Below are 13,689 nucleotides of genomic sequence, written 5' to 3' on the forward strand. Positions count from 1 at the left end.
AGAATTAAGAAAAGGTGTATATTTGCTCTATTACATTTTTTTGGACAATTATAGAGTGGGGGGATGTCTCTCAAGTTCAAGCACACCTTGAAACTTATTATTTTCCATAGCTCACTGAAATTAATTTTGTGCACTTTACCAGGAAAAACCCCGGGTGTGAAAACTCCGGGAGATGTATACTACTTCTCAGATTTTTGCATAAATTTGAGATTAAAAGCAGTCACAAGACCTTTGACTTATGAAGACAGTGACGAATTGAAATTTGCGCCACTTTCGTCTTCCTTGAGTAGAAACCTTCTCAGTAAAGCTAAGAAACGCCCTCCTGCCTGGGGAGCCGAGCACTTAAATAGATATGATATCGCAGAGATTGAAAAGGCGGTAAGTTTTTATTCCTCGAAAAGAAACTACTGTCCGTTCTTCACTAAGAATTGTATAATACCAAACGTTTTGTACACTAGGCGCTTTCCTAGAACTGGTGGTATTGCACATATCAATTTCACTTCTGCACACTGGAATACTCTTCTGAATATTCCAAAAAATTCTTGGGGAAACTGCGCTTTGATTGGATTAGCGGACACTTTGCTGAAAAGTGAAAGAGGTAGCGAGATAGATAGTCATGATACGATCATACGCTTGGGTGAACTTCCGTTGCATGGTTATGAAAAATATGTTGGAACACGAACGGATGTCACATGGGTGCGTCGCTCGGGGAAAATGTCCCCAAAAGGTAGCATAAAAGCAGATAGGGAAAGTGTGAGGCTCTACATTGGGCACAATAATGGAATTGTGAATATGTCCACATTGAAAATATTTGACTATGTACGTGAACAGGAAGGGATTTCACACTATTATGGTGGAATCGCTGCATTAATATATAAATTATTTGAAGTAAAGAACTGGAATAAAAATTCGAGGGGAAAGAAAAAGCCAAGAGGGCCTTCTTCGGGTTTTTTAGATGCTTTAAATCTTATATTCTCTGGTTTATGCAATCGAACTGATTTGTATGGGTTCTCATTTAACTGTGGAGGTGCCTATCATAACAAGAAGCATGTTATGCAAATCTCACATAATTGTGAGCTAGAATCTTGGTTTTTCCATTATTTAATGAAAGAACATCCAGAACTTGGAGCTTGCGTGTATCTTTAGATTTTTAATAGATGAGCAATTTGGAGTTTTTGAAACAGTAGTGATCCGATACATCTTCTGTCCTGGCTCAATCTATTATAATTGTTTAGAAGTGAGGATGATCCCTCAATAGTGTTACAGAGAAGAGTATAATTTGAAGAAAAAGACAGAGCCTGTATTTTCACCTTTTTGGGACAAGGCCGTTTTTTCGGGACGCAAGGGCCCTCGTCAAAAAAAAATGGAGCATGGGAGCAATGCAGCAACTACTTATCAGCTTCTTATGACATACAGCGATACACGCATACCTCGATAGCTGAGTTTCGAATTGCAAAGAAAACGTTATCTTTGACGCACTGGTGTGCATAACAGAGATCATTTGCGATAAAACGGAGTGATTTGCCGTGTCAGTAAATCTGAATGATTCACTTGAGTGTATTCTATGAAGTTACATCACGATTTTTCATTTTGAAACCCGGTTTAAAACATGGATCACAAGATTTCTGATGTTCTGTCGTCAGATCCCTACGAGAGAACCCCCAAAGCAGAGAAAAGAGCGAAAAGAGAAAGACAAGAGAAAAGAGAGAAAGAGAGTCATTGAAGATCGAGCTAAGAGTTGACAGAATTACAACTTTTAAAAAAATGTAAATTTGTTGCCAATATCCAGCCAACAGCGGGGATCACTTCAACCTGAAATGCAATCTATCAAATCTTGCAGTTACAAAACGTGAAAATTGCAGCTCCAGCTCCAGCCACTTTTCTTGCAGACTTCTTTAGAATCACAGAGCAATAACTGGTATCACTATCAGTAGAATGTATTGTCAAATCTACAACTCTGCAAATTTTACTTACTAGTAGCGTATTTCTTTTTACACCTCTTACACCACCTTCAGTGATTGTTCCAATCGGAGGCCACTCACGCTTTCCCCAGTCTAGACTGCTCCAATCGCTACAGAAATTTTCTCGTGCCTGTTTAATTTGAAGGGCTAAAGCACCAAAACCACTACTGTAAGTAAATATTAAGGGATTCCCATAGGACATACTAAGAATGTCTATTGCATCCTTCATTGACCTATGCTTGTAAATTCCACCCTTCCCATCCTTATGAAACGATCGTCAAGATAAAAAATAGAAAAAATGCGATTGTTCACCTTATCAGGAATTCTTTTGGGAGCAGGCTCAGGATGTAGAAATACATATTCATTTTCTTTGAGCTGTGAAATTTCTTCCATAATATGAGCATCATCTGTCACCACAAGGATTGGTGTTGAATAGTTTCTTTTAAAAAAATCCAAAGCTTCAATATAATTTACAATTTTTGGAGCGCTTGCTTCTGCTTTACACCTGATAGCACTTTTCTTACCTTCAGGAAGTTGAATTATTCGTTTCTTTCAAAATCATTTAAAAAAAATAAGATTACCGTAAATAGATGAACAGCCTTGCGTTTTATCTGTACGTCTAACTTGAAAAACTATCATATCTTCTATGCTTTTGCCAAAGTTATCCTTTAGAGTTTCTAGTGTCGGACTTTTAGGCCGGAGAGCATACGTAATTTCTTGTGATTTCCACCACCAGTACCCCCTACTTGCAAAGGCTCTCGGATACAATGCACCCACCGCAGGCATATCATTCGTTTTTTTCAAGCTAATAGAATCCATCGGATAGTAATACCTTATCCTCGATTTTTTCTCCTTTGATTGCACATCTTTGAGGCTACAGTTGCTCCAGGATTTAAATGGACTTAGCATATCATGGGTACTCAAAAGCTCATTGGATAGAACTACTACTCGTTGAGAATTCAAAGCTTCTGTTAAACAACGTCCAAGAAAAAATAATCTACTCCCCATTCCTTGAAACTTGTTTACCTGTGTACTGCATAAAAGTATAGGAACATTTAAACAATCGTGAGGGTGATTTTGTGCGTACAATGTATTTTGCGCTTGCTGCGTCCATGCAGCATACTTTTCTCCTGGTGACTTTGCTTAAAGATCTCAAATGCGGAAAGGTAAAAAGTTACTTTCAACAGCGCAAGAGCTTTCATTCCGGTAAGACAGTCCATAAACAGTTGATAATCTAGATAAAGACGATAATAGATGGTGGAGCGCGAGAAAAGAGGATGAGATAGAAAGTCTTTTCATATTCATTCCAAAGGTGAGAAATACAGTTTTTTTGAAGTGATGACAACAGACTGATGAGTAGTTATCCCCTTGCCGATTAGAAAATACCAGACAATTGCCAAAAAACCCATTGTTTCTACGCAAGAGCGTTTTTTAGCGCGACCAAGCCTACCGAGTAGAGTCGCAAGAACCCGGAGCGTCTTTGACTAACGCGTATTCCAAACAAGTGTACGTACGAGTAAATTTTACCTTCATTCTTTCCTTTTTTCCAACGAAAAGAACTCACGAAAGAAGAGCAGAAGTGCAAAACTTCTAGTTTGAAAAAAAAGTAAGTGGTACGCCCCTAAACCTAACCAATCCCATTTCCTCGCACTCTCCTCGCTTTATGATTGACAGCCCTACCTGCTTTGCGGGCTTCCGTGACTCTACTCGGTAGACGCGTTCGCGCTCCGCGCAAACGCTTCGAACCTCGAACAATATTTTACCAAACCTTGACCCAGATGAGACCTCGAGTTCCGTGTTATCTTCTGGGTCCCATCGAGGACGAAGCAAATTCGTCGAGATTCGGAAGCTCTCTGCCTCCGCACTTTCTCCTCTTCCTCCTCTTCTTCCTTTTCTACTTCTCTTCTTCTTCTTCTTTTTCTTCGCATATAATCCATCCGTGATGCGAATGCGTCTTCGGCATCAAAGACTGAAATCGTTTTCGTCCATGTTTCTCCTCTCATCTTTATCTTTTCTCGCGTTCGATGTCGTGAGTCGCTCGCGATAAACCTCCTTTTGCTAACCTCCTCTCTCTTTCCTTTCCCCGTTTTTTCTATTTTTTGCGACGAACAAAATAAGCAGAGAGAGAGAGAGAATATGTAAAAAGCGCGTATTTTCCAGCTCCGAGTTCCTGCGAACGTTTTATGAGGTGTATGGGTGCATCCGCGCGGTTTTCAGCACTTCTCTCTCGCGCGCGGTCCCCAGTCAATGCGCTCGAGTCAGGAGGGGACAGGGAAGTGATGACGTGTCACGCTCTCGTGCAAAGTTGGTTTTCTGTCTGGGGAATCAAATTCTCAACTTTCACACTCTGTGCGTTTTCATTTTCGAGACTTTTTTTTTCTTTTTTACGCGTACGAGTAGTAAGATTTTTTTTCTTCGTTGTAAAGCAAAAACATTTAAAAAGACCCTCGTAATAGTCATTTTTCATAAGAATAACGGTCTTCGTTTCCATTCTCTGTGCACTGCGTGCACTGCGGGGTATGCGTTCCGACAGTGCTATCAAAAATTCAAAAAAATAAACCTAAGTTAGATAAAACACACGGATGTTGTTCCTTCCCTCACCCACGACGGGGAGGTTTTACAGATTTTGAAATACGAACCGGGTGGGTTCTATGCGCTCCAGTACCATGGGGTATTGGAGTATGCAGATGAAAGCACAAGAATGTAAAAAAATGTTACATTTCGTCAGGCTCACTTCTCTCTTTTAGTTGTGGTATTCGATAGACACACTTTTATCAAGTGTAAGTTCTTGAATCATATTTTTCATCTTTATCCTCATCATAAGATATTAGTTCTGAAGCTTTAGAACAAGTAGATCAATACTGCATAGTGATGAAATGCTCTATTCACAACCCTCTCGATTTCTTCCGAACTTTTCCACTGAAACTTCCATCTAATAAGTGAGAGCTCAATGTACGCACGGAAACACCCTCGGATAACAAATCAAACTTTTGAAAAACATGCTCCAGTAGTTCCGCGTGCCGATCCCACTGATGAATAACTGGAACTGGATGCTGAACTCCTCTTTCAGAAGGTGAAATGACTTCACCGTCAGTATTCCGTTCAAAGTTCAGAGATCGAACTGGTTTTCCCCTGAATACTCCTATTGTATATACAGGTCCAGCTGCATTACAAAGTGCGACAGAAGCATTCAACATATTATTCCAAAATAAGTAGTTATGGAAGCCTTGGTCGGCTCCTCCAGAGCAGACGTGTCCCCTCTTCCCATCAACTTTTTTTGGATTTCTCCGAAGACATTGATAAGCTTCATAAAGCATTGCTCTGGTATAATAAAGCATACCCGATTTACTTCCTATTGTTGTACCACTACAGAGTACGGTATTACTAGCGATTAAATTTGATTTTTTCGGACCGTATATATTCAAAATCCATCTGAAATTTACTCTTGTATTTCGAAGAGTGGCCTTATGAATAGTGATATCGTTCAATCCTTCGCTAAAAAGAAGAACTTGCGCAGATGTATTCAGAAAATTTGCTGCACCAAAAGGTACAGATAAAAAGGGTTCAGCTTGGAAAAAAACATCTCGAACATCGCTAACAAGAATTGAGTCACTTTCGCTCGCAAAATGAAGTATAAGTTTCAAATACGCATGATATCTACAGGTGGATTGCCCCCACTCATCTCCTTTTAGACCATTTAGATAGACCCCAGTTATATTGAACTTATCAAACACTTTCTTTCTTTTCCTTTCATGAAATCCTTGCAGTTGCGTTATACCTATTATAATTGCACCACGAAATCCCGCCAGGCGAGCACTTTTGCAAAATGGCACAAGCTTATCAAAAGTATACGAGGAACCTGTAGCCATCCCAACTATTAAATTGGGAAAGTCTACTTCAGTTTTTTCTGGAAGTGTTATTTTATTCCAGTTACAGAACCTTTTGCTCCAGGACTCTCCAACGCGTAAGTTGCTATCTGAAACTGCACAATTAGAAAAAATAAGTCGAGTCAAAAGTAGTGATATTCGTATGACTATCGACATTTTAAAAGAATAACGCATCCGAATTCCTGTTTGTTGAGAAAATGAAAAATGTGTGCGAACAACGAAAGAAAAAAAGGAAACTTAAAACCACAAACCCTAAATAAAAAGATTAGAATTGTGCTTAAATTAGAAGAGGTCAGGCTTTTTTTGCATGGGTTTATCGGGTAGTAGTGAGAGCTTTTGGTTGTATGTATATATACACCTCGATGAGTAAATCTAAATTATTATTGGTATATTTCTCTGTTCACGATGATGCACAATTGTTCGCATTCGCTCAGTCTTGCCACTTTTTAAAGCACTCTAAACAAAAAATGCCCGTGAAAAAAATCTTGTCAAATGTCTTCCTTGAACATTCTCCATCCAAAAAAATGTGCTCACTGTTGGATTAAATTCTCCTCGAACTCTAGTTGGATTGGTCCATTCATCGAGACGCCTCTTAACATTTTTCTAAATCAAGTCTCGAGTAAGTATAAGGCTACGTCCACCGATTGAATATCCTGAGCGGAAAAATGTTTCACCATATAAACCTTAAGTGTTGATATTATTCAGTGCCTTACCCTAAATACTACTACTCTCTTCGGAGACGCGTGCCTTGTCGTCACTTCTTATTAGATATATAATATCACCGTCGTTCTAACGACGGCCTCACTTGAAATATAAGACCCAAACACCCTAGATATCAACACTATCAACACTATCGTCTTCCTGAACTATAAACGTGTCATAATTATCAAGTCCGCGGAGAAAAATTTCCCGGTATCGAATTGCAAGATCGCCTTTCGTGCCGTACGCTCCGTTTGGAAGTTTCCTGTGTTGAAAAAACTCCAAGCGAACTGCTATATTTGATTGATTTATGGAGCAGCCGATGGGGGGAGAGCAAAAGGGATACACTAAACATTCCATTTGTAACCCTTTACTAGTTTTCTAGCCTTCCTAAGCTCCTTATCTCGAAATGAAAGTGGTTGATGTTGGGCATCATTATATTCTGTTTCTGCCGGTCTCTTAAGATATTTTCCATTTTCATCCATCATTGTAGTACCACGTATTTGGAGAACTGGTTCTTTTCTTTTTTGCTTCTCAAAGACAATCATATTATCATGGAAATGAATTCCACTTAAGTTAAGCGCTAAATCGCTATTGAAGTTTGGTAGCGAAGGTACGTGCTTTTTCTTGTAATAAAACATGTTCAAAACATCAACAAGCTGTTTTGCATAGTCAACAAAAGTATGTGAGCCAAACTCTCGAGTATAACTGAACTCAATATCTTCAACCACATAATAACCTCCATCAATGACTGCTCCAAATAGTTCTTCAAAACTATTTTGTTGCATTATTTTTGTATGGCCTCCATCATCGAGTATAATATCCACCGGGCCTATAGATTTATGGAGCATCTGAAGATCTGCTCGGTTAAGTTGAGAGCCCGTGAAGATTTGTACATTTTTTCTCTCGAACCTCTTGCAATAAGGATTGATGTCAAAACCAACAAAATTCAGCTTTGGACCGAAGTAATGCTGCCACATTTCAATTGATCCTCCACTTTGTATCCCGATTTCAAGCATTGTTACGTTTTTCCCTTTGAACTTCGAGAAATATCGGTCATACAGTTCCAAATATCCTTCCCATTTCATGAGTACAGGTCCTTCACTATAAGTGAAAAACCAGTCATCAAGTGATCCTTCCCTTACTCTTGGGCGAACGATAATTATCCTCGTTGCCAGGAAAAATACAGCAGATAGCAACAAGAAAATATATATTGGCCTGTATTTTGAAGTCATGTCCTTCCACTAACTCTCGGGAAGTGGTTCTAAAAAGTTGCGTTGAACGCAGCAGAAAATTTTAACTCTTACGAAAAAACTAAAAATTAGAGCACAGATCAAGAAAAATAATCCCCTGGGACGCCCAGTCAGTCGCCAGTTCAAGGCTCACCCTCTTTTTTCAATAAAAATAAATTTTTCAAAAATTCGCCTTAGAACTGGGTGTTCAAACCGTAGCAGTTTTTGTAATTGGGTATGGGTGGGCGCAGAGGAGCGCGCGAGAATGGATACGAACGGTCCTATTCTATGGAGAAAAGTTTGTAGAGTCTGTAGATGGTCTTTTTTCTGAAGCAGAAATGAAAGCTGAGGCGACTGGCTTCCACCGTTTTTGCTCGCCTGCTCGCTTGCTCGTCTGCTCGTTAGAAACCACGAGCGCTTCTTCCATCGCCAGTTCGAACTCGCCGATGTATTCGCCAGCTTTATCGCCAAACAACGTCTCGAAGTCAGAAAGTGCGTCGCGGAAGATTCTCGCGAACGCTTTCCAGTAGTTGATGGTGGCAAGTTCACCTGCGTGTTGTATCCGTCCAAGAAATCGTCCAACGTGACTGCTTCTCGAAAGCATAAACCCATGGACGCTTTCTCTTTCGACGACATCTTCTTCGGCTTTGTCGAGATCTGCTTCTTCTGCTCGGCAGAATCTGACGCGGCAGATATTTCTTCTGGCGCGCGTTCGCCTTCGCGTATTTCTTCTCTTTTGTTTTTTTCCACTCCTCGTTGAGGCTGAGTAGACAAAAAAGGATGCACACATCGAGGTGCATCAGAGAGCGCCGTCAACACTTCAAAGATGAACCCATTCGTTTCCTCGAATCGCGTGGTAATAGTATCCTCGAAAAACTTCTCGAAAGCGTTTAAACGCAACGAAAGCGAACTCACCTGCTTCCCCAAAGCGCGTGTTCGTACAAGCAGTTTCTGCATCTCTTTTGATTTTTTCCCGTCGTCGAGAGCAACGACAGCACCATCTGGCATCCCTCATCATTCCTTTCCTCGAGAGAAGTCGTCGTCTTCCCGAGAAAGGAGGCAAGACGCACATCCACGCCACGTGTGTTCTTTACGAATAAAACCGATAAAATGTCCTGAATGCAGTCAAAAGCGATCATACTGGACCAAGTGACGCGATCGATGAAGAGAATCGAAGACAATCATTTAAATTATTCCTACACACAAAGATGGAATGGCATCCCTCATCATTCCTTTCCTCGAGAGAAGTCGTCGTCTTCCCGAGAAAGGAGGAAAAAGGACATCCACGCCACGTGTTTTTTGTACGAATTGAATGCATAGAATGTCACGAATGCAGTCGAGAGTGAGTGTACGGGACCAAGTGACGCGAACTATGGATGAGAATCGAAGAAAAAAGTGATTCCTATAGACAAGAAGGAACAGCGTCCCTCATTCGTTTCCTCGAGAGAAGTCGTCGTCTTCCCAAGCGCACACGTGCAAAACGAACGTGCACAAAAGCAACAGCTTCAAAAAAACTTCTAGTAATAAAAAAAATTACAACGTGTATGTTAGTATAATTCTTTATCTAGATGCGTGCATCTTTCTCTCTTTTAGAATTACGCTGTATGAGCTTTGCAACCTTCTCCATCTGTGAGTGTTTATCCAATGAGACCAAATTTTTCACTTTCGGTCACGATGCCACAACCAAATTTCGTCCGTCTACGTTGTTGTGGTGAGCAAGCTTCCAAATCCATCAAAAAATCGGATCTGGATCCCAAACCTTATTATGCTTCCTCCACCGAATACCATTTGAGACGCGCCATTGCTCATTATTATCGTCCCGCGTCATAAAAAGCATTTTGTCTGTGTCCACGTGATTATTTCGTAAGAAAGTCATCAACTGTGCATTGAGTTGTCGCTCCGTTTCGTCCAACGATCTCTTCAACTCTTCTAAATCCTCCTTCTCGTCTGATTTCTTCCCGCTATCCATTAACACGTCCGGGTGCTCCGATTCGTTATCCGCGTCGTCGATATCGTTATCTTCGCCTTCGACTACTTCGTCTTCCTCCCCGGTGCCATGCGACTCATACGGCGATGGATTTTGGTCCATCCATGTCTTGCCGTACCCGGGGATCCATTCCGAGGGGAACCATCTTCTCAGGCCTTTTGGGGATCCGCTTTCGACGTAATCCTCTTTGTCGGGCGTGGGCCAATTCCCTGATAGAGTAGAAGCGAAGGAAGTATCGCACGAGCTCAAAAGATCCGCCTTTTCCTCCTCCTCCTCCTCCGCTTTCCTCTTCTTCTTCTGAGACGGCCGGGCAAATTCTTCTTCCATGCCAACATGTGCCATGTCATGTTCGTGGTCCCCCCCGAGATCGCGATGCAAAACATGTGAAAATTTATCCCACTCTTTCACGAATTTTCCCTCTTCCTTTAAGGAAATGGCTTTGTCTTCCTTACCGCTATCCATGTTATCTGGAGGTTTGTGTTTGTGTGTGTGTGTGTGTGTGTGTGTGTGTGTTGATTTCAGTTTTTGTGTCGCATTTATGGCAATTATTATTGCCAACTTTGCACGAGAATGAAAGTTGAGAATTTGAGACCCTAAACAGAACACCAACTTTGCACGAGAGCGTGACACGTCACCCCCTTCCCGTCCCATCCACGCGCGCGCGTTGACTGGGGACCGCGCGCGCGAGAGAGGTGCTGAAAACCGCGCGGATGCACCCGTACACCTCATAAAACGTTCGCAGGAACTCGGAGCTGGAAAATACGCGCTTTTTACATAGTCTCTCTCTCCGTTTATTTTCTTCGTCGCAAAAAAAGAAAAAACTGGGAAAATTAGGGGAAAAGAAAGAGAAAGAGAAAGAGAAAGAGAAAGAGAAAGAAAAAAGGAGGTTTACCCCGCGAGCGACTCACGACATCGAACGCGAGAAAAGATCAATACGAGAGGAGAAATATGAACGGAAACGATTTGAGTGATTTGGTTTCAAAAACAAAAAAGAGTGGGGGGGTTCCAAAACGAAGCGCAAACGTGCAAAACGTGCACGAGAGCAACCGCTTCAAAAAAAACTTCTAGTAATATTAAAAAATACACAGTAGCTAAAACGCGTTTTTCACTCACGCCTTTTAAGTACCTCTTTTACATTCCTACACGACTGCTCGTAATTTTCAACTATGAAATATGCGAAGTCGTTTTCTACGATTTCATCGCTAAAATGTTTGCTACTCATCGCTTTCGTACGAGTAATCAAAACAAAACGGAAAAACTAAGTTCCCATTTTCTTTGTTTTCCTCGTCTTGAAAAAGAGCAACACAAGCAAAATAAATTGTTTTACACTCGTCGCCGTAGCCTTTGTATTTCGCAAATCCGTCAATAACGAAATCTTCCCCATCAACATTCGTTATAAAGGGACGCCCACGCGCACGGTGAGTCATATTCATTTTCGGGGTCAAAATTATTTTCGTGAAAATACTTCACCAACAGTTCTCCTGGTGAACAACAACAACCTACACGTGTATATAAAAAAGCGAATAAAAGAGTAAATAAAAAAGCGAAACGTGAGAGTTGAGAGAGAGAATTCTCTCCCAAAAATCACAATCTAGAGCACAGATCAGGAAAAATAAAACTTCTGTCTTTACATCAGTCGGGCGGACGCATATAAGAACAAACGGTGAATAATGGCAACATTTTTATACACAAAACACACACCATTTTTCCCGATTTCGGCGACGGTAAGTGTCTTAGAATCCTCTCTACTTTCGATTCGCGCTGTTTTTAAGGCGTTTAGATGTGTATAAAAATGTTGCCATTATTCACCGTTTGTTGCCATTATCCATCGTCCAGTCCACCGGGAGGGGCGAAAATTTTTCTTGAATTTTTTTTTAAAGCCCCGGGAGGTGGACTGGGCCGGGAGGCCGGTCCAGGGGATAGATACACTGTAAAAATTGAATGAATATACCAATTAAAACTCATGATCTTAAGGAATCTATATTCGCATATTCGTACATTCTGTATTCGTAGATTTCTTTATACACAAGTATAAGGGGACCATATATTCTCAATCATGCATTCCACAAAAAGCATTGGAATATTGTTGGACTGTGTTTTTGAGGGAAAATTTTTCAGCCATGACTAAACCCAAGTGACTGATTTGAGATCTGAAAGATTTATTAGATACAAGGACTTCAAGCCACTCGAGAACCTCCGTAGTATTTTTTGCTAGTAAGGGATACCCAAACTCTTCAGCAATTTCTATGTAAGACTGAGTTGGATATACAATTGTAGGAATACCATGCGATAACCAGTGGATGAATCGTGTTATCGGCTTGAAGTATATTTCACTGTTAGAAAAATCTTTGGGCCAAACAATGGCGACATCAACAGATTCAATCACACCAGTATGATATTTGTTTTGGTCATAGATATCTGAAATCTTCGTCTTTCCAGCTATTATTCTATTTGAAACAATCTGAACTATTTTTATATTGCGCTTAGAAGCCCAAATCTCAATATCACCCAAGAAATTCTGAATGATTCCTCCTGAATTTTTTCTTGAACCTGTGAAACCAATAGTCTTCACTGCGTGGTTTTCGCTCCTTAAAGCAAGTTTTTCAGATTTAATATTTGTATGGTGATGTCTTATAACTACAGAGTTTGAAAAACCCACGGATTGAAATACCTGAAACTGAAATTTGCTTTGGAGAATGAAGCCGTCAATTTCTTTGGGCCATTGGTCAACAATATTTTTTCTATTACTATCACAGTAGTCGAGGAGATCGATGAATGCAAGGGCACCACGCTTTTTGCACTCGAGTAATATGCGAGGAAACGAGCGCGAGTCCCATTTCACAAAAATACATAGGTGTAATGTGCTGCAAGTTCTCAGTTCCTTGAGTGGATCGGGCCAGAGGGGTCCTTCTTTCCCAAAAACAGTAACTGCTGTATGTCCTAACTTATTTAGTTCATCAGCTATCATGAAGCCTCGTATTTTACCAGAGCCTTCCTGACTAGAGATCGCAAAAGCAAAACTTATTGGTTTTGCACAGAAATTCGAGCTTTGCACAAGAAGGCTCGTTCCAGGCGTTGCAACTGGAGAAACTTCGACTTTCTCATTATATGACAGTTGCTTTAGTATTTGTCGTGAGTGAGCATGCATTGACTCCCGAAGTTTTGACATACTATAATCTGTACTATTCGCACTACATATTTTAAGAGAATTTCTTTTTCGGAATGGAACCTTAGACTCTTCTCCGGAGTATGCCCTTTTTACTTTCCAGCGGGAAATAGACTTCTGAACATTAGGAATCTTATATAGTCTCGATTTAGAATAAGGAGTCACTTTACAAAATCTCTCTCTGGCATCATGATCAGGGCTCGCCTTGACATGTTCCTCAAGACTGATATGTTCAAACGATGTGTTAGATGAATAAAATAAACCAAACATGAAAAAGGATAAAAGGACTCCACGTTTCATCAAAGACGCTTTTGGCTTCATCGGTTCAGCACTCAATACTTTCTGTGAATATAAAGGACATCCTTTCACCCTTTTTTAATGTTTCCATGCTGGCGAGCTTTATTCTCACGCTGTAGCCATTTTACTTGTTTTTTTTTAAAGAAAGTAAACCTGGAAACCTGGAAAATACGTAGTGAATTGTGAGTTGTGGTGGGAAATGGTGTAATTTGTTTCATTTAGGGATGGTGAAATCTCAAAGTGCTTTGCGCTTTTGAACGCTTTGGATTCGCTTTGGCGAAAATTTTTTGGCTCAATGTTGATATCTAGGGTGTTTGGGTCTTATATTTCGAGTGAGGCCGTCGTTAGAACGACGGTGATATTATATATCTATTAGAAGTGACGACAATGAGTGGCGGCTCCGAAGAGTACAATAGTATTTAGGTAAAGCACTGAATAATATCAACACTCAAAGCGCTTT

At 40.6% G+C, this 13,689-nt stretch overlaps 8 protein-coding genes across 8 annotated transcripts; 1 reads left to right on the forward strand and 7 right to left on the reverse strand.

Moving 5' to 3' along the window:
* Positions 1 to 63: 63 nt before the first annotated feature.
* Positions 64 to 1,146, forward strand: Bathy19g00420 (sialyltransferase; the record flags this gene model as incomplete). Its single annotated transcript, XM_007507997.1, has 1 exon — positions 64 to 1,146. One exon carries the CDS (start codon positions 64 to 66, stop codon positions 1,144 to 1,146), a length of 1,083 nt encoding a protein of 360 aa, XP_007508059.1.
* A 681-nt stretch (positions 1,147 to 1,827) lies between these two features.
* On the reverse strand, positions 1,828 to 2,969 carry Bathy19g00430 (fucosyltransferase; the record flags this gene model as incomplete). Its single annotated transcript, XM_007508013.1, has 3 exons — positions 1,828 to 2,223; positions 2,274 to 2,485; positions 2,543 to 2,969. The coding sequence occupies 3 exons, from the start codon at positions 2,967 to 2,969 to the stop codon at positions 1,828 to 1,830; spliced, it is 1,035 nt and encodes a 344-aa protein (XP_007508075.1).
* Positions 2,970 to 3,664: 695 nt separating this feature from the next.
* On the reverse strand, positions 3,665 to 3,964 carry Bathy19g00440 (unknown protein; the record flags this gene model as incomplete). The annotated part of the gene is made up of 1 exon (XM_007507976.1): positions 3,665 to 3,964. One exon carries the CDS (start codon positions 3,962 to 3,964, stop codon positions 3,665 to 3,667), a length of 300 nt encoding a protein of 99 aa, XP_007508038.1.
* Positions 3,965 to 4,846: 882 nt separating this feature from the next.
* Bathy19g00450 (unknown protein) lies at positions 4,847 to 6,004 on the reverse strand (the record flags this gene model as incomplete). The annotated part of the gene is made up of 1 exon (XM_007508030.1): positions 4,847 to 6,004. One exon carries the CDS (start codon positions 6,002 to 6,004, stop codon positions 4,847 to 4,849), a length of 1,158 nt encoding a protein of 385 aa, XP_007508092.1.
* Positions 6,005 to 6,894: 890 nt separating this feature from the next.
* On the reverse strand, positions 6,895 to 7,782 carry Bathy19g00460 (O-methyltransferase I; the record flags this gene model as incomplete). Its single annotated transcript, XM_007507965.1, has 1 exon — positions 6,895 to 7,782. One exon carries the CDS (start codon positions 7,780 to 7,782, stop codon positions 6,895 to 6,897), a length of 888 nt encoding a protein of 295 aa, XP_007508027.1.
* A 147-nt stretch (positions 7,783 to 7,929) lies between these two features.
* On the reverse strand, positions 7,930 to 8,736 carry Bathy19g00470 (unknown protein; the record flags this gene model as incomplete). The annotated part of the gene is made up of 1 exon (XM_007507983.1): positions 7,930 to 8,736. One exon carries the CDS (start codon positions 8,734 to 8,736, stop codon positions 7,930 to 7,932), a length of 807 nt encoding a protein of 268 aa, XP_007508045.1.
* A 775-nt stretch (positions 8,737 to 9,511) lies between these two features.
* Bathy19g00480 (unknown protein) lies at positions 9,512 to 10,228 on the reverse strand (the record flags this gene model as incomplete). Its single annotated transcript, XM_007507989.1, has 1 exon — positions 9,512 to 10,228. The coding sequence occupies one exon, from the start codon at positions 10,226 to 10,228 to the stop codon at positions 9,512 to 9,514; it is 717 nt and encodes a 238-aa protein (XP_007508051.1).
* Positions 10,229 to 11,816: 1,588 nt separating this feature from the next.
* On the reverse strand, positions 11,817 to 13,253 carry Bathy19g00490 (unknown protein; the record flags this gene model as incomplete). Its single annotated transcript, XM_007507967.1, has 1 exon — positions 11,817 to 13,253. One exon carries the CDS (start codon positions 13,251 to 13,253, stop codon positions 11,817 to 11,819), a length of 1,437 nt encoding a protein of 478 aa, XP_007508029.1.
* Positions 13,254 to 13,689: the final 436 nt, after the last annotated feature.

The sequence above is a fragment of the Bathycoccus prasinos genome (assembly GCF_002220235.1).
Source record: "Bathycoccus prasinos genomic : Chromosome_19".
NCBI classification, from domain to species: domain Eukaryota; kingdom Viridiplantae; phylum Chlorophyta; class Mamiellophyceae; order Mamiellales; family Bathycoccaceae; genus Bathycoccus; species Bathycoccus prasinos.